The sequence below is a fragment of the Podarcis pityusensis genome (assembly GCF_964106645.2).
Source record: "Podarcis pityusensis genome assembly, chromosome: 2".
NCBI classification, from domain to species: Eukaryota; Metazoa; Chordata; class Lepidosauria; order Squamata; family Lacertidae; genus Podarcis; species Podarcis pityusensis.
Genome location: NC_138029.1, coordinates 109,016,161 through 109,035,393, shown reverse-complemented (window position 1 = coordinate 109,035,393; position 19,233 = coordinate 109,016,161). Strand labels below are relative to the sequence as shown.

Genomic DNA, 19,233 nt, shown 5'->3' with positions numbered 1-19,233 from the left:
TCCAGCTCCCACCAGCTTGAGTCAGAATGCCCAATGGTCAGGGTTGATTCGAGCTGTAGTCCAACAGCATTGGAGAGCCACAAAAAAGCCACAATGTTGTTGTTGTTGTTGTTGTTGTTATATCCCACCTCTCCCCCAGACAAGGATGTTGCAGACCCCCCAAGTGTCTGTATTTTCCAGGAATAGTCCTGGATTTACACAAGCCATCCTGGTTTCTGATTTGATCCCAGAATGTCTCACTTTTCCTTACGATGTTGCTACATTCATTGGAGAAATGTTGGAGGGTATGGTAGGATGTCCCTATTTTTATTGAAGGGTATGGAGTTATGTGACCCCCAAACCAAGGTTATAAGTAACTATACAACCTTTAGAAGACATGTGAAGGCAGCCCTGTACAGGGAAGTTTTTCTTACTGTTTACTGTTTTATTATGTTTTCATACATGTTGGAAGCTACCTGGGGCAACCCAGTCAGATTGGCGGGGTAATAATAATAATAATTTTCATCGGAGAAATGTTGGAGGGTTTGACATTGTTGTTATATTTATATCCCACCTCTCCCCCAGACATCGACTCAAGGAGGCTTACAGGTAAAAGAGAAACAGCTAAAAACATAGAAAAAAACAATGATTAAAAAGCAATGCAACAGTAATAGAATTAAAACAATCTCACAGCACCAGCCTTTCCCTTACAATTTGGAGACATATGGTGTAAACAAAATCTGCCCCTTTTCCCTTATGGGGTATCCAAGAGCCAATATAGAGTCCTTACATGGGTTCCATATTGGTAGGAGAAAATAACAGAGGCCAACCAGAGAATATTGAGAAGCAAAGCAGCTAGTAAGCCTGATCTTTATTGATCTGTTGCAACAGGGTGCTCTCCTCACCCTCAGGAAAGGAGGAGAACACCGAACAAAGGTGTGCCTGCCCTTATATAGACATTTTAAATTCCCTGCCCTGGAGCTCTATACATCATATACATCTATACATCATACATACATCACAGAAGGAGTGTAACCCAAGACCACCCCCCACAAACATCATACCTACATCACAGAAAAGGCAGTCTACAACAGAAATTTGAGTGTTGTTGTTTTTCCTGGCTGGCAGGTTTTCTGATAATGCCTTATCTGATTGCCTTTCCTGGTAGTCTGCCCACTCCTTTGAAATTGTGATTACAATTACCCAATTCCTGAGACAATGGGAAAGTTCCCTCACCTCCTCCCTCCTTGCAGAGAAAACATTTGGTCAGTTTGGGAGTCAAAATGGTTTCAGGGAGTCAAAATGGTTTCAGGAAACTAAGGCACAGAAAACTAACTTTGCTATACAGTGGTACCTCGCAAGACGAATGCCTCGCAAGACGAAAAACTCGCAAGACGAAAGAGTTTTTCGTTTTTTGGGTTGCTTCGCAAGACGAATTTCTCTATGGGCTTGCTTCGCAAGACAAAAACGTCTTGCAAGTTTGTTTCCTTTTTCTTAAAACCGTTAATACCCAGGATGCATTGCTTGAAGAGGTGCAGTTGCCGTGCTTCGGAAGACGAAAAATTCGCAAGACAAAAAAACTTGCAGAACGAATTAATTTCGTCTTGCGAGGCACCACTGTATATCAGGATGGGACTGTTTGGGAAAGAATGGAAAGCTTACAGGGACAAGGATTTGGAGGGTCCTGTGAAGGAAGCAGAAGGCAGCCTGAACAAATATTGCAATACTCAATCTATGTCTTTCTAAGAGACAGAACTTACAAAAGAGTGAAGGCAGTATGAGTTTGCTGACATTTTGTCACTTCAAGACTTAATCACCTCCCAAAAAACACTGTTTCTTTTTTTTCTTTTTAAAATATATTTTGATTAAAGATTTATTGGTTTACAAAAGCATGTGCAATCTCTCTTTTTTCAAGTTACATTTTCTACAGATCAGTTTCATTTGTTGAGGCATTAGTGTTACATTAGGAAGAAAAGAGGGAAAGAGGCGGAGGGGGGAATGGTGAGTGGGGTGGGGTCAGGTGGCAATGCTATTCTGCTTAGTGTATGTGTGGGGTTTTGTGTCAGTGTCATGTGTCACTTGTGTGGGTTCTCCTTACTATTTGCTTGTTTTCCTTTGGTGGTGAGAAAGATTGGGGTTGGCCTAGGGTGTGATTGGTTGTCTTTGATTGGCTGTGGTGAACTTTGTTTTCATGTGTGAATGGGGTGCGTGTGTGTTTTTGGATCAGGTTAGCCAGATTGATTCAAATGCTGTTGGCGGGTTCTTGTTGCTGTCTTGTTGGGCTGTGTATGTGATAAAGGGTAACCATATCAGGGTGAAGGTGTCTTCTTCTATTTGTTCCCGTGTCAGTTTCAGTTTGTTGGTTAGTTTTTTGAATAAGGCTGTTTACCACTCTCCCCTGCCCATGAGCCAGATCACTGCTTGGACCTGGATACCTGGCTGCAACGCCGCGCACCACAAAAGGTGAGTGGTCTTCTCAAACTGCCTAGATCTCTTACGCTGAAAGTGAGTATGGAGATGTCTATCACCTTGCCAACAAAGGTCCGTATAGTTAAAGCTATGGTTTTCCCAGTTGTGATGTATGGAAGTGACAGCTGGACCATAAAGAAGGCTGATTGCCGAATAATTGATGCTTTTGAATTATGGTGTTGGAGGAGACTCTTGAGAGTCCCATGGACTGCAAGAAGATCAAACCGATCCATTCTGAAGGAAATCAGCCCTGAGTGCTCACTGGAAGGACAGATCGTGAAGCTGAGGCTCTAATACTTTCGCCACCTCATGAGAAGAGAAGACTCCCTGGAAAAGACCCTGATGTTGGGAAAGATTGAGGGCACAAAGAGAAGGGGACAACAGAGGACGAGATGGTTGGATACTGTTCTCGAAGCTACAAACATGAGTTTGACCAAACTGCGGGAGGCAGTGGAAGACAGGAGTGCCTGGCGTGCTCTGGTCCATGGCGTCACGAAGAGTCGGACACGACTAAACGACTAAACAACAACAACACTTTCATTACTGAGCTCCTGGGCTCACATTTTCTAAGAACTGGTGCACGTGCTTTGCAACTCCCATGGCAACCCACATTGCCAACGTTCAGGTGTTTCAGCTGCATTATTTCCACTCAACAGAGTGTTCCTAAGCCATAACAGACAACTCCCCAACTTTCCCCAACCGCAAGCGGGCTGAGGGACTGACACAATTTTCTGCTGCTGCAAGGTGATTGGTGTGGGTTAGATGCTACCAAGGACATGCTTTGCTCTCACCTCAAATGTCCTCTTATGTGCAGTTGTTGCTGTTTTGAATTTCGTCTTGTTATTGAAAAGTTTGGGAACCGCTGTATTAGCTGGACACCACTCGTTTTGTAAAACACACTTGTAAGGACATGGAAGAGCCTTTTCCCATCTTCTGGGTGCCATGTGGAAACAGACGCCGTCATCCTAAAGGCACAGCAAACCACCCGAGTGGTGCAATTTGTGATGCATAGAGGCTGAATGAGTGTCAGAGTGAAATTGCTATTGTGGTTCCAATGGCCTAGTGGAGTCAAGAATTTCAGCTAAGAGGAACTAGCGAATTCAGTGTTGGTTTCTTTCCCTGGAAAAGCAGGTTGTTCCTTATAGGAACGGGCCAGGGTTCTAGGAACAGGCCTCCTTCAACTTCCCTCTGTCCATTTGTCATCTTCCTTGCCCAACCATTCCAGTAAGTCTATACTTAATGTTGCCAGTAGTTGTGGCACCTGTTCACAATTTGGTGTCCTATTCTTTCCTTTAGGCACTATGTAGGTCACAGCAGCAGCTGATCAACTTTGGGGTGTGTGTGAGAGAGAGAGAGAGAATCACGTTTATCTATCCATCTCTCTTGTTTCTGCCCTCCCTCCTTCTATCTGACTGCTGCTCCATCTTTCTCAAGATGGGAGGGAGCCGTGTGGAGGGGCCACCTTCTCAGAGACACTCTTGTTATTGACCACCTCATTAGCCAAAACAGGTCCATACTTCCCATTGAAATACTTATATGTATATGTTGATTAAAATCGTTCTTAATTTTAAATATTGTATTTTTTCCCCGTATAGTTCCGTACAGTTAAAGCTATGGTTTCCCCAGTAGTGATATATGGAAGTGAGAGCTGGACCATAAAGAAGGCTGTTCGCCGAAGAATTGCTGCTTTTGAATTCTGGTGCTGGAGGAGACTCTTGAGAGTCCCATGGACTGCAAGAAGATCAAACCTCTCCATTCTGAAGGAAATCAGCCCTGAGTGCTCCCTGGAAGGACAGATCCTGAAGCTGAGGCTCCAATACTTTGGCCACCTCATGAGAAGAGAAGACTCCCTGGAAAAGACCCTGATGTTGGGAAAGATGGAGGGCACAAGGAGAAGGGGACGACAGAGGACGAGATGGTTGGACAGTGTTCTCGAAGCTACCAGCATGAGTTTGACCAAACTGCGGGAGGCAGTGGAAGACAGGAGTGCCTGGCGTGCTCTGGTCCATGGGGTCACGAAGAGTTGGACACGACTTAACGACTAAACAACAACAACAACAATTGTTTCCCCTGCTTTTTGTGCACCACAAATAAAATATGTGCAGTCACTGGCGAAGGAAGAGGAGTGCGGGCGGAGCGCATCGCCCCTGGCAGCGTGATCCCGGTGGGGTGCCATTGCAGCTGCCCTCCCCCCCTGTGCTGGGTGCCATGCCCCCAGGACCTGTGCCACGCCCCTGTGGGCGGCGCACCATGCCCCCAGGACACGCCCCAGCCCCGCCCCCACCTGCTCTCCTCCACCCTGGTACCGGAGCATGAAGCTCCGACACTGTGTGCAGTGTGCATAGGAATTAATATGTTTTTCAAACTATAGTCCGGCCCCCAACAGTGTCTGAGGTACAGTGAACTGGCCCCCTGTTTAAAAAGTATGAGGACCCTTTCCTTCTGTTGATGCTCTTTTTATTGTTCTTGGGTTTTGCAAGTGCTGAGTCCTGCTTCTTAAAATGCTCCCTTTGCCCCTATTTTCTTTACCGTCAGCAGCCTTTTATGTGGATACCATGTTATCGGTTTCGTTTGCCTCGAGGCACTGGGCCTCAAGTCCCAACGGTGCAGTCCCAATGGCACAATCACCATGAAATACGCTTGCTTCCTCTTCCTGATTGGGAGCCTTGCGACACCACCGGCACTTTTCTTGCATTGGGCTTGGCCAAAGAATTTGCTTAGGGCCAGCCATATTTGGGGTGTGGGTGGCGCTGGGAGTTAAACCACAGAGCCTAGGGCTTGCCGATCAGAAGGTCGGCGGTTCGAATCCCCGTGACGGGGTGAGCTCCCGTTGCTCAGTCCCTGCTCCTGCCAACCTAGCAGTTCGAAAGCACACCAGTGCAAGTAGATAAATAGGTACCGCTCCGGTGGGAAGGTAAACGGCATTTCCGTGCACTGCTCTGGTTCGCCAGAAGCGGCTTAGTCATGCTGGCCACATGACCCGGAAGCTGTATGCCGGCTCCCTCGGCCAGTAAAGCGAGATGAGCGCCGCAACCCCAGAGTCATCTGTGACTGGACCTAATGGTCAGGGGTCCCTTTTTAGCCATATTTGACCTTAGAGGCGAGGAGCTCTTGGATTAGGTGGTTATTTACTTAATTAACGCATTTATATCTCAACATCTTCTCCAAAGAGCTCAAGGCGGCCTACGTGGTTCTCCCCCTCCTCATTTAACCCCCACAAAACCCTGCAAGGTAGGCTAGACTGAGAGGCAGTGTCTGACCCAAAGACGGATATTAAGCTTCATAGCCAAGTGGAGATTTGAACCCTGGTCTCCCAGGTCCTAGTCCAACACTATCTTGGTTTATTACCATCCAACACTGCTCCTTGTCTTCACTGTAGGATATTTTAATTTAATATATTTCATTGTGTGTGTGTGTTAAGGTTACCAGATTTTGCTCAATGAATCCGGGGACACTTTTCAACTTCTTGCTAAATAGATGGATTTTGTCAGGGGACTGATTTGTAAATCTGGGGACTGTCCCCGGGAAATGGGGACGTCTTAGTGTGTGTGTGTAAAATATTTTATAACCTGACCTGAGTCCAATCTAATCTGACCTAATGTCTTCTAATCAGTCAGTAAATATCAGGGTTGCTTGATAGCTGCCACGGAGCAAATTATGCTGTAATCTCTGACATTTGCCTTCCTGTATTTTTAGAAAGATTGACTATATCACACTGAGGTCATTGCTTTCCTTGCTTCCCACCCATTCAAGTTTTATTAGACCCTTAAAAATCTTACAGGATATCCTATAAAACCCATTGGGCAAAAGGTGAGATCTTCTTGGCCTCACTTTTAAGCATTCCAGATCAAGCTTTGTGTGTCTTTCCCGCACCCTAAGGTGTTTTTTAAAGGTACTTTCTTAGAAGATATGCAACTATATTGTGCCATCCATCTCGGTTACGTGTACTGAGCTTCAGGTGACCTTTACCAGATAGGTGTGTTTGGGAATTGCCCTTTGAGAGGTTGGTCACCAAAGAGGTTTCTGAATCACTATTGGCTCATAGCCTGCCACATTCTGGCTATAAAATAAGAGCATTCACTTGCCATCCTTACACTGCCTATCAGAACATGGACCAATTCTGTAAGTCTTTCATTTTCTCATAGAAATTTTAGGATGCAAGTGTCCTCTGGGACATCAAGTTATGGCTATGCTCTTTATAATTCTGATCTGTTTTTAACTTTATAAGGTCTTCTCCTTCTTCTTCTTCCTCCTCCTCCTCCTCTTCTGTTTTTTATATATATATATTTTTATATAAAAAATAAAAAAAATGTCCAGTAGCAGCTTAGAGACCAACTAAGTTTGTTCTGGGTACGAGGTTTCATATACACAAAAGCTTATACCAAGAACAATTTTTTTAAAAAATACATTTTTATTAGGTTTTTTTAAACGTATCATTTCCAACAATCGTTTAACATAACTTTTAATCTTATACAATATTTTAGACTTCCGTCAACAACCTCTGAAGATTTTCCGTTCTGTATCACTTGTTCAGCATTTCTTAATTTCTCTATTACTTTTAATTATCACTAACTAATAATTCTCTTCATAGTCTTTCTTGCAATATTTCAAATAGTCCTTCTTACAGAACTTATTGCAGTCCTACTAGGGTAATCTGTTCATTACAATTGCTTTTCATATGCCAAGAACAAACTTAGTTCGTCTCTAAGGTGCTACTGGACATTTTTTTTATTTTTTATATATTTCGACTGCGTCAGACCAACACGGCTACCTACCTTCTGTTGCTGTTACTGTAGTAACGTCATAGCAACAGTGTCAGCTGGCTAGAGCCATATGTTGACTATCCCTTATGGAAACCTTGGACAAACCTCTATTGGGGATGATTAAGGTATACGACATCCTTTTCCAATCTGGTGCCCTCTAGATATTGTTGGACTACAACTGAGCATTGGCCATGCTGGTGGGGGATGATGGGTGTTGGAGTCCAGCAGTGTTGGTTGGGCACCAAGGCTGGTATCTGATGTCCGATGTGAGAAGGACAAGGAGATAGATCCACCGTCTCTTCCTTGATCCCTTGCTTACAAAATTCTTCTTTGAATTCATTTTTTTGTACCGTATTTTTCGCTCCATAAGACGCACCCGACCATAAGAAACACCTAGTATTTAGAGGGGGAATGCAAGGAAAAAAATATTCTTTAAAGGGAGCGCTGAGCAGAGCCTGTATGCATCCCTTTTATGAGCCGTGTGGAGCGTGTGTGTGGTTCTTGGGGGCTTTTCCCCGAGGAGGGAGAAGGGCAGCCCGTCACTGACATGCTCTTGGGGGCTTTTCCGGGAGGTGGGGGAAGGGACTGAGGGGCTAAGCCAGAAGCTAGAACGGCAAGAGGGAGCACTGCGCAGCGATTCCTCTTGCTGTTCCGACTCCTGGGATAGCTGCACAGCCTGCATTCATTCCATAAGACGCACACACATTTCCCCTTACTTTTTAGGAGGGAAAAAGTGCATCTTATAGAGGAAAAAATATGGTAACTGTTGTCTTAATTGTAACGATGCCTTTGTCTTCATCTTTTTAATGCCTTTCTTCATCATCTTTGTGAAAAGGAATGCTTTCTGACATGGGAGGGCTATAGGTCAAAGCAGGCAGGGAGACAGGGAAGTTCGGAGGAGACTTGGAGCTTTGGCACAGGGTAGCAGCTGCAGTAAAGGGAAGAAGAACAATTGGGAGGCAATATCTAGTGCTGTGTCTTAATTTTGGCCAAGGGCAGCTATACAGTTAATCAGTGCTATTTTTCTAGAAAAAGAGGTGCTGGAACTCACTCTGAACCCTTGTTCTCTTATAATTGCAATGGCACCCACCTGAGAGGTGCCGGAACTGAGTTCCGGTTGAAAAAAAGTCCTGCAGTTAGTACATTTGATTCTGTTGTGAGAAGAGACTACAGTAATATTTCTCTGGCCCCATTTGTAACATAGACAATTAAAAAGAAAATAGGCACCAGGTGCCCACCCAGTTGGGGGTCAAGGACTAAGTGGTTATTTCAGTGATTTCTAGAGAATTCAAAATTGGAAGGTGCCAAAATGCTTGACTCAAACAAATCAACCAAAATTTGCATTTTTCATGCATTATTATTATTATTATTTATCTGTATACTGCCCTATACTCACAGGCAGTGCTTTTTTTCTAAAAAAAAAATGTTTAGGGGTAGGTACTCTCATTTTTGACTCAAGAAAATCACCATTTTATAGTTCAAATTGGGAAAAATAAATACAGTAAATGGACAAAAGTACAAAGATTCACAAAATGTTTAGGGGTATGCGCACCCCCAGAAAAAAAGCACTGCTCACAGGTTTCAGGTAGGTTCACAACATAAATTCACAATATAAAAACACAAAATACATATTAAAAACAAAAATAAAAACAACCCAATTTAAACAACACATTTTAAAAGGGCGTCAGATGTCATTTATGAATTCACTCTCCATTTTTATATATAGTTCCTGCTCAATCATTTCTTGTTTTCTAGCACTTTTCCCGTTCCTGCTGCTCGTGATAGCCTTGGTTTCCCCAAATCACGCTGAGGACCACGAGGAATGGATGAAGTGTTTTGAGGATCCCAACTATGAGGAGCTGTTAAATGTTGCCAGAAATGGGCTGGGAAAGGCTTCAAATCCAAAGACCATTGTGATTGTTGGAGCAGGAATAAGCGGGCTCACTGCTGCCAAATTACTGAAAGATGCGGGACATCAGGTAATTGTACTAATAAAGGCTGCTATCCTGTGTGCACTTTCCTTGGGGTCAAGTGGATTTACTTCTTAGTAGCCATGCATAGGAGCGCGGGTGGCGCTGTGGGTTAAACCACTGAGCCTAGGACTTGCCAATCAGAAGGTCGGAGGTTCGAATCCCCATGACGGGGTGAGCTCCCGTTGCTCGGTCCCTGCTCCTGCCAACCTAGCAGTTTGAAAGCACGTCAAAGTGCAAGTAGATAAATAAGCACTGCTCCGGCGGGAAGGTAAACGGCGTTTCCGTGTGCTGCTCTGGTTCTCCAGAAACGGCTTAGTCATGCTGGCCACATGATCCGGAAGCTCCCTCGGCCAATAAAGTGAGATCTGCAATCTGAGAAACACAGGTCTTTAATCTTGACAAAAAGGAGGAAGAAGGGGGGTGGGTCTAAAATGAGTGGTTCTGCAGAACATGGGCTCTTTCACCTGCCATTTGAGACCCTTAATTGTAGGTGCCAAGGTCTGAACTTGAGAGTTCCTGCCTGCGCATTTTGCCCCATGTAATGAAGCTATTGCACCTCCTATGTGCATAGTTATGTTTTTCACATCCATGCTTGCAGGGGCCAATCTACTATGAAACTAATGAAACTTAAGCTTCGGGGCTCTTAATCTCAGAGGGGTCCCAGATGTGACTTTAGTCCACGTTGCTTAATTTTTGGGGGTCATCTAGGTAAAAAGGTAAAGGACCCCTGGATGGTTAGGTCCAGTCAAAGATGACTATGGGGTGCAGCGCTCATCTTGCTTTCAGGCCGAGGGAGCCGGCGTTTGTCCACAGACAGCTTTCCATGTCACGTGCCCAGCAGGATTAAACTACTTCCGGTGCAACGGGATACCGTGATGGAAACCAGAGTGCACGGAAACATAGTTTATCTTCCCGCCACAGCAGTACCTATTTATCTACTTGCAGTGGTGTGCTTTTGAACTGCTAATTTGGCAGGAGCTGGGACAAAGCAGCAGGAGCTCCCTCCGTTGTGCGGATTCAAACTGCTGACCTTCTGATTGGAAAGCCCAAGAAGCGCAGTGGTTTAGACCACAGCACTACACTACCTGCATCCCTTTTGGGTCTACTAGACCCCATTTGAGTCGGACAACTCAAATTCATTATTTTTGTTGTATGTATTTTAACAATCCCAAAGTTCGGGAGTCTGTAGCACAAATCTTATAAAGCTGTGGTGATCTGTCGTGGAACAACCCCACTGAAGAAAGTGGTTGCCCCAACCTTGTTTCTGGTTGTGAAGGGGCCCCCATGACAGTCCACGCTTCGGGATCCCCAAAATGTAGGTCCACTACTGTGTGCTTGTTTGTTTCTGGAGCAGCAATCGGTAAGGAAGTGAAGCATAAACAGCGACAATGCATTTGTTCCTAGGTTCAGATTCTGGAAGCCAGTGACCGCATTGGGGGTCGGATAAAGACCTATCGTGAGAAAGACTGGTACATGGATATGGGACCGATGCGTCTGCCCAAGGCACAGAAGTAAGGCAAAAAGCTTGTTGCCCATCATGCACAAAACTCATCCTGTTTTAGAAACATCTGCGGATGAAGTACTTCATTTTATCTTGGATGTACCCTCCTTCCCATTTCCTGGAATTAGCAGTTGCTGTGTTTTTTTAGTTTTGAGTAGGCGTCTGCCTAGAGAGCAGACTTGGGAAGGGGAAGTGTTAAGGGTATCGGGTGGTTGCTCGGGAGCAATCAGGCAAGATGCCTGACTGGTCTGTTCTAAAGCTTTATTATTGGTGCTTAAAACCTTTACAATGCAGAGCGCCTCTATTCCATGTCTTGCTGATTCACTGGCAGAATCTGAGAGTGGGCGGTCCTTAAATCTTCCCCAGCAGAGTAGTCTCTTGACCCCCAGCCTAAGCCTCCCCTCTCTGCGCGAAAGCCTACTGCGCAAGGAAGGCTTGGGTAACGGGGAACCTCCCTCCTCCCCGCTTTGCTCAGGCAAGGTGTCCTGGCACCGCCTTGCCTCCTCCGAGCCCTGCATCTCCTCCCCACTAGAGGCGTGGCTTCCTTCCTTCGCTGAGGAAGTGCTGCTTCCCACGATCTTTGGGGGCTCTCTGTAATCCGTCCGCCCTTTCCCCTCTCGCCCCTGAGCTGATGGCAGTTCCCTGACAGGAAGTGACCCTACAAGACCTGCTGCATTCTTGGCCATAACAAAATATGTTCAGCCTTTTGTTCCTATCTGGCATTATCCTCCCTTCTGATCTGTGGGTGTGTAATGAATGCTTCGCAGCCTTGCTAACATCCCTGAATATGAAAGTATCATGTCCTGTTATATTATTTTACACATATACTTTTTAAAAAAGGCCTTTCTTACTCCTTTCCTCCACAGAATTGTTCGTGAATATATTAAGAAATTCAACCTCACGTTAAACCCATTTGTTCAGACGGATAAGAATGCCTGGTACTTCATTAGAAATAGAAAGGAAAAAGTGTCTGCGGTGGAGGAAAACGCCGAGCTGTTTGGATATGAAGTAGCTCCCAATGAGAGGGGGAAATCTGCCTCTAAACTCTTCCACGAGGCACTGGATCAGGTAGGTGTTTTGTAAATAGGCTGTGTGTTCATGAACCAGCTTGCCTGCATCTTAAGGTCCTCTGGTAAGGCCTGGCTTCAAGTACCCTCTTCCGATCACATAGGACTATAAAGGTCCGCCCAGTCTAGCATCCTGTTTCTAGCCAACCAGATGCCTAGGCGAATCCAGCAGCAGGGCCTGCGTTCAGCAGCCATTTTCCCAAGTAGTGGTCAGCAGACGGGCATCGCTCGCCCAGCTTCCCAATGCCAAGCACTGCTGCTGGTTACAAAGAGGGAGAAGGGCAAGATCGGTGGGGTCCAGGACAGAGCCAATGCACCCCACTGCACCCAAACTATAAGGAGTTCGTTCAACAACACTTTGGCCCTCCCAACATTGGGAAGCCAGGTAACCACTGCCACGCTGCCCTGCTGACTGATGCTGCCTCTCCCTGCTTGTGATTACCTGCAGCAGGTATTCAGTTCGGCAGTGGAACTGGTTACTCCCTTTAGCAGATACACACTATGCTTCTACAAAGGCCTTCCCATGGTGGTGCTCCAATTTTTTATTGGGGGGAGGGAATGCCCTTCACAGGGAGGCTGGCTGGCCTGGCTGTGACCATACAAGCTTTGGGGGGGGGGGCAAATTAAGGCCTTTCTATTGGCAAAGGCAGGGACCCGGGTGGTGCTGAGGGACGCGGGTGGCGCTGTGGGTTAAACCACAGAGCCTAGGACTTGCCAATCAGAAGGTTGGCAGTTTGAATCCCCACGATGGGGTGAGTTCCAGTTCCTCAGTCCCTGCTCCTGCCAACCTAGCAGTTCGAAAGCACGTCAAAGTGCAAGTAGATAAATAGGTACCGCTCCTGCGGGAAGGTAAACGGTGTTTCTGTGCGCTGCTCTGGTTCGCCAGAAGCGGCTTACTCATGCTGGCCACATGACCCGGAAGCTGTACGCCGGCTCTCTCGGCCAGTAAAGCGAGATGAGCGCCGCAACCCCAGAGTCGGCCACGACTGGACCTAATGGTCAGGGGTCCCTTTACCTTTACCTTTATTAGCAAAGGCACGTCAGACTATGGATGATTTCTGGAGTTGCTTTCTAGTCTGCTCTTCCCATCTTTTCTTTCTTTTCTCTTCACGCTTTTCGCAAAGCTTCTTTGTCGGTTTTGCGCTGTGTTCCTCTGTTGTGTGGATTCCTTTTGCTCACCCGTTGTTGCGCAAGCCTTGCGTCTTTTGACGAGGGTGGTGACTTTTAATTGTCAAGGCTTTATGATGAAGGGCTTAAAACAAACAAACAAATAAAGCAACACATGCCCTCCACATCGCACATAAGACAACTCCCATAATTCCCCATGTAGATATTATTACTTCCAGGCTGGGAACTTGCAGTGCACATGACTGCAAACATAGCCCACTTCCCAAGCCTTGCCCTGAAGTCCTGTTTGTTTCAAAACAACATGGCAGTGGTAGAAAGGAGCTGCTGCTGTTCAGAAAAAACACAAGTCCCAAACTCCCTTTGGGCATTTGAAACTCAATGCACAGTTGTGGGCCATTACTGTTAATATAATATCGTCAGAGCATATCAGTTAACATAAGAATCACTTAATAAATCTTCAAATGTGACCAGAGTGTTTTTTCTTAACTGAACACTGAATGAATGCTTTAAGGGTGGTGAGGAAGGTTTCAAATGGGCATTTCTGATCCAGTAACAATATTTATGTTTACCATGCAGGTAACAAAAAACTGCACGATTTTGAAGGAAAAATACGACTCATATTCCGTCAAGGTAGGCAAAGTGGGCCTTTGCTTGTCTGCAGTATTTTTACTTTGATATGAATTGTCGCCCTTGTATAAAACTTTTGTATGAATTACCAGTGCGAACGGTTGATGGCTGAACTTCGCCTGCTTGTTCTCTGTCTTAATGGTTCATTAACGTTAAACAGAACTTGAACTAAACAGCCTTTTGAACCAAAGACTGTCCTATGTAAAGTGGGCCACCTGGCAGCACGTTCAGGTACATGCGCGCCACACTAAATCAATGGAGCTATCCTCTTAGCACGTTAGTGAACATGGGCAGGCTCTGACAGCCTGTGCATTTGCACTAACAGTGAAAATACAGTGGTACCTCGGGTTAATTCGTTCTGGAAGTCCGTACTTAACCTGAAACTGTTCTTAACCTGAAGCACCACTTTAGCTAATGGGGGCCTCCTGCTGCCGCCGTGCCGCCAGAGCACGATTTCTGTTCTCATCCTGAAGCAAAGTTCTTAACCCGAAGTAATATTTCTGGGTTAGCGGAGTCTGTAACCTGAAGCGTATGTAACCTGAGGTACCACTGTACAGCCATTCTGTTTGCTAAAATTATCATTAGGCCCCTAGAATCTTTGGTTGGTTGGAAAATTGGATGCAGAAGACAAAACAGGAATGGGGAATCTGTGACCATGCTGTTGGACTATGTTTGCCGATAAATTAGCTACAGTGGACGCTCAGGTTGCGAACGTGATCCATGCAGGATGCACGTTCGCAACCCGCAGTGTTTGCAACCTGCCTTTGCGTGTCTGCGCACGCGCGGGTTGCGATTCGGCGCTTCTGCGCATGCGCAAAGCGTGATTTAGTGCTTCTGCGCATGCGTGACTGCTGAAACCCGGAAGTAACCCATTCCGGTACTTCCAGATTTTGGTAGTCCGCAACCCAAAAAAACGCAACCTGAAGTGGCTGTTACCCAAGGTAAGACTGTCTAGCTCAAATAAGGAAGCATGTGTACTTTTAACTAGCCTTTCTCTAGCTAATCCCCCCCATTTCCTCCAAACAGGGATATTTAATTAAAGAAGGAAATCTGAGCAAGGGAGCAGTAGATATGATTGGTGACCTCTTGAACGAAGAAGGTGGCTTCTACACTTCATTTATTGATTCTGCTATGGACTATGTGACCTTCTATGACGATGACAGGTAAAGGGGAGGGGATATTGTATCAGCTTCATTAATACTGTAACTGAGTTGGATGGAGTTTTGGTTTCTCGTTATTCCAACCTGAAGGAGCGTCTCCACCTTCATCGTTCAGCCCGGACACTGAGGTCCAGCTCCGAGGGCCTTCTGGTGGTTCCCTCACTGTGAGAAGTGAGGTTACAGGGAATCAGGCAGGGGGGCCTTCTCGGTAGTGGCATCCTCCCTGTGGAATTCCCTCCCCTCAGAGGTTAAGGAGATGAGTACTTATATAGCATCTGAAGGCAGCTCTGTAAAAGGAAGATTTTAAAGGCTTAATGTTCTATTATGTTTTCATATATGCCGAAAGCCGCCCAGAGGGGCTGGGGCAACCCAGTTGGATGGGTGGGGTACAAAGAATAAATTATTATTATATTATAAATTTGGTTGTCCACATCTCCACTTCAGTTTGCAGATTTATTTATTTATTAAGTCCTTGTGAAAATTTAACTGCGCTTTTCTCCTAATATATGCATTTGGAAGAAGATCTGTAGATTATTATTATCATTTATTTATTTATTTATTTATTTATATCCTGCCCATCTGGCTGGGTTTCCCCATCCACTCTGGGTGGCTCCCAACAGAATATTATTAATAATAATAAAGCCAAAAAAAATAAAAAAATCAAACGTTAAAAACTTCCCTAAACAGGGCTGCCTTCAGATGTCTTCTAAAAGTCAGATAGTTGTTTATTTCCTTGACATCTGATGGGAGGGCGTTCCACAGGGCAGGTGCCACTACAGTGGTAACTTGGTTTTCGAACATAATCCATTCCGGAAGACCATTCAAGTTCTGAAACTTTTGAAAACCGAAAACTCAATACGAAAGCCTCAATACAGAAAACTCAATACGGAAGCCCTGTGGCATGTTCTCCATCTGAAAAGTGTTCAAAAACAGAAGCATTTACTTCCGGGTTCACAGCCTTCGAAAACTGAAATGTTGACCAACGGAGACGTTCGAAAACCGAGGTACCACTGTACCGCCGGCCCTATTGCTAGGCAAAGTGAGGTGGCTGCCTTAGGTGGCAGATGCAAGCTGTTGGAGGACAGAGTTGTGCATGTCACACAGACTGCACTATGGCTTCTAAGCCAGTTTGCTTCCTTCAGGTGTAGGGGTTGGTCCACTGCCAGTTCAGTCAGCTTCCAAGCACAGAATGGTAGTAGACACGATCTTGGAATAGCATTGGAGGGGCAACGTCTTGCCCTTTGCCTCAGGTGGCAAAATGTCTTGGTCCTGTTGGAAGTTTGGTAAATATATACAGTGGTACCTCGGGTTACATACGCTTCAGGTTACAGACTCCGCTAACCCTGAAATAGTACCTTGGGTTAAGAACTTGATCTCAGGATGAGAACAGAAATCGTGTGGCGGCGGCAGCAGGAGAACCCGTTAGCTAAAGTGGTGCTTCAGGTTAAGAACAGTTTCAAGTTAAGAACGGACCTCTGGAACAAATTAAGTTCTTAACCCGAGGTACCACTGTACTGCAGGGGTGTGCAGAAAGAAGTAGCCAGAAAGTATAACGAAAACTTAAGGTTATTACTCATGGCGAACAAAGTCATTCTTAGGCTTTACATGGAGCCAAGATGGAGCCAAGAAGTTAACTCTAGGACATGCTAACTCAACCTGGAAAAGAAGCAGGAAGGAAGTAAAACCTGAGATGAAATAAGCTGCTTTCTCAACAAGTAGTTACTAAATGAGAAGGAATCAGGGAGGAAGGGAAGAATAGGTTGCCTTTTGGTCTACCGTGTACCCCTTACTGGGCCAACCATTGCAACTTGAGGTAAAAAGGCTGGAGGTGTCACAAAGGAGGGCCAGAGAAACACATAAAGATAAGAAGCGGCACAGCGAGGGGAAAATCAGCAGTGAAATGTGATGGCTGTGCTGCTCTGGATACCATCATTATATGCCTTAGTAACTGTAGGAACCAGAGAATAATAATATGCCATTTTGCTCTTGGGAAATGTTGCAGGGAGCATATTTTGCTTGGGTTGCTCACCCTGTTCAATGTCTTTTCCTTTCCTTTCTTTTTCTGCTCCTGTTTCCTCCTTCTACCTCCCCAAGTTTTGAGGAAATCACAGGAGGATTTGACCAGCTCCCCAACGGCTTCTCCCGGGAAATGCCCGGGACAATCCGTCTAAGCTGCAGCGTCGAGAAAATACTTAGCACCGGCAAGAAAGTGAGGGTGTTTTACCGCAAGCGGGGCAAAGGAACCTTGACGAGTCTGACCGCCGACTACGTCATCGTCACGGCGACGGCGAAAGCCGCTCGGCTCATCAAATACCAGCCTCTTCTTTCCCACCCCAAGGCTCGCGCTCTGCGTTCTTTTCATTACGCAAGCTCTACCAAAATCGCCTTGGCCTGCACAGACAGGTTTTGGGAGAAAGACGGGATCCGAGGTGGGAAGTCGATCACGGACCGCCCATCCCGAATGATCTATTACCCGAACCATGTCTTCCCTAGTGGCCTCGGGGTACTCCTGGCCTCTTACACGTTCAATGATGACGCCGACTTCTTCGTTCCCCTCAGCGAGGAAAAGTGCGTTGACGTGGTGATGGATGACCTGTCGGAAATCCACAACGTCTCCAAGTCTTACCTCAGATCCGTCTGCAACCGGCACGTTGTACAGAAGTGGGCCCTAGACAAGTTTTCCATGGGGGCCTTTGCTCAACCCACTCCATACCAGTTCACCCAGCTTTTCGAGGCTTTGAAACAGAATGAAGGGAGAGTGTACTTCGCCGGAGAGTACACAACCCACCCGCACGCTTGGATCGACTCAGCCATGAAGACTGCTATAAGGGCAGCAAGTGGGATTCATCTCAGTGCCTGATCTGTGTTGTAGGAGCTGCAAAACAGACATTGGTGATGTTTATCCTTCGTGAAAAGGAAAGACCAGTTACTTGATCCTAGCTGATGATTATTTGCGTACTGCCAGTTTTCTTTGACAGGCACTGTAACCTTTCAACTGTTTGAATTCAACTGCAAAGGCGTGTTCCGCCATTGTCTCCCGAGGCAGACGGATGCCAACCAGCTAACGTTTTCTATTATTCCTTTTTGGAGGGTGTTTTGATTTTGTCTTCCCAATATGTTGTATGGCATATTGATGTGTTATCTGATTCCCTCCCCCTTTCTATGGCATAATGTATATACAGTGGTACCTCACGTTAAGTACTTAATTTGTTCCGGAGGTCCGTACTTAACCTGAAACTGTTCTTAACCTGAAGCACCACTTTAGCTAATGGGGCCTCCTGCTGCCGCCATGCCGCCGGAACCCGATTTCTGTTCTCATCCTGAAGCAAAGTTCTTAACCTGAAGCACTATTTCTGGGTTAGCGGAGTCTGTAACCTGAAGCGTATGTAACCCGAGGTACCACTGTATGCATATTTTCTTTTCAATGGAAGTCGTTTGGAGACCCTTTGGATGACAAACAACTAATCAGATAAACAAACAAACAAACAAACAAACAAACAAACAAAGGGATTTTCTCTCAACCTGCTGTGTGTTTGTGGCAGTGGATGATGTGATGGAGCAAAAATAATTTCCTTATTTGATTCCTGCATTGCAGGGGGTTGGACTAGATGACCCTCAGGGTCCCTTCCAACTCTATGATTATTCATCCACTCCCCCTCCTCAATCAATTTATGGTATTGTTGTTTTTTAAGTGATGCACAATATTAAAGAAGATTCATATTGAATAGGACAAATCATATTTTTTAACTGCATTGCAAGGCACAATCTGTTTGCATTTTCTGGCTGCCAGGCTAATGGTCTTAAATGAAATAAACGCTGCTCAGAAGTCATTGACGCATTCACACATCATTTCAAGCCATAGTTACGTCTAACTATGATTTGTGCAAAGCTGCCCAGATCATGGATGCTTTGCTCCTCTCATGCTCCTGCTATAGTATGCTCCCTGGAGTCAAGCCATCATGCCTTGCCTTAACAATAAATCCAAGCCCAGGCTGGTGATCACCTCTCACTCTCAACAAACCACAAGAGGTCAACCAAGAACAACCCTTGGGTACAGCTCCTGGCTTGTTCGGAGAGAAGGAGAAAAAACGAAGAGCCTATGTTTGGCTAGTGGATGAAATCAATTAAGTTCACATTTGAAGATGAGCCCTCATAATCCACACGTTCCAAAAGAATATGGGGGCCGAAACATAGCTTTCCTTTGAAATTTGGAATTTTGCAAAGCCATTTCCGAGCTCGGGAGGAGAGGGGATTGCGGGCTACTCCTTCCCACACACACGGGGCCCCGCGAGATCCAGGGAATCCCCGGGCGTGTCTTCGACCCGGCCCGCCAATCGGCGGGCTGGGGAGGCGTGGCCTAGCCTACTTAAGGCCAGGCACGCCCGGGGACCGCCCTCTTTCCCCTTTCCAGCTGAGCGGTTTCCCCATCCCACTCTCCCTTAGGCTTAGCTAGCTATGACCTTGCTATGGACTCTGGTTGGTCGCCGCATGGGGCCTGGTAGGAATTTTTCCAACTTGGCGCACTTTTAGCCTTTTGGTTTTTTCGCCTACCTCGTAGCAAACGTC

At 45.9% G+C, this 19,233-nt stretch overlaps 1 protein-coding gene across 2 annotated transcripts; it reads left to right on the top strand.

Annotated features, from left to right (window-relative positions):
• Positions 1-3,905: 3,905 nt before the first annotated feature.
• LOC308469751 (L-amino-acid oxidase-like) lies at positions 3,906-18,497 on the top strand. Of its 2 annotated transcripts, none has more exons than XM_080992656.1 (7): positions 3,906-3,957; positions 8,967-9,190; positions 10,589-10,695; positions 11,552-11,753; positions 13,457-13,510; positions 14,534-14,670; positions 16,762-18,497. In XM_080992656.1, exons 2-7 carry the CDS (start codon positions 9,038-9,040, stop codon positions 17,525-17,527), a joined length of 1,419 nt encoding a protein of 472 aa, XP_080848782.1. In that variant the 5' UTR covers positions 3,906-3,957; positions 8,967-9,037; the 3' UTR covers positions 17,528-18,497. The 2 variants fall into 2 exon arrangements, with proteins under 2 accessions (XP_080848782.1, XP_080848781.1); XM_080992655.1 differs by lacking the exon at positions 3,906-3,957 and adding an exon at positions 6,556-6,570.
• The last annotated feature ends 736 nt before the right edge of the window (positions 18,498-19,233 follow it).

Excerpts from the sequence above, each read along its gene's own strand:
- LOC308469751 (XM_080992655.1), top strand. Across the intron at positions 11,754-13,456 it reads TCCACGAGGCACTGGATCAG|GTAACAAAAAACTGCACGAT; the intron begins GTAGGTGTTTTG and ends TTTACCATGCAG. Across the intron at positions 14,671-16,761 it reads ACCTTCTATGACGATGACAG|TTTTGAGGAAATCACAGGAG; the intron begins GTAAAGGGGAGG and ends TACCTCCCCAAG.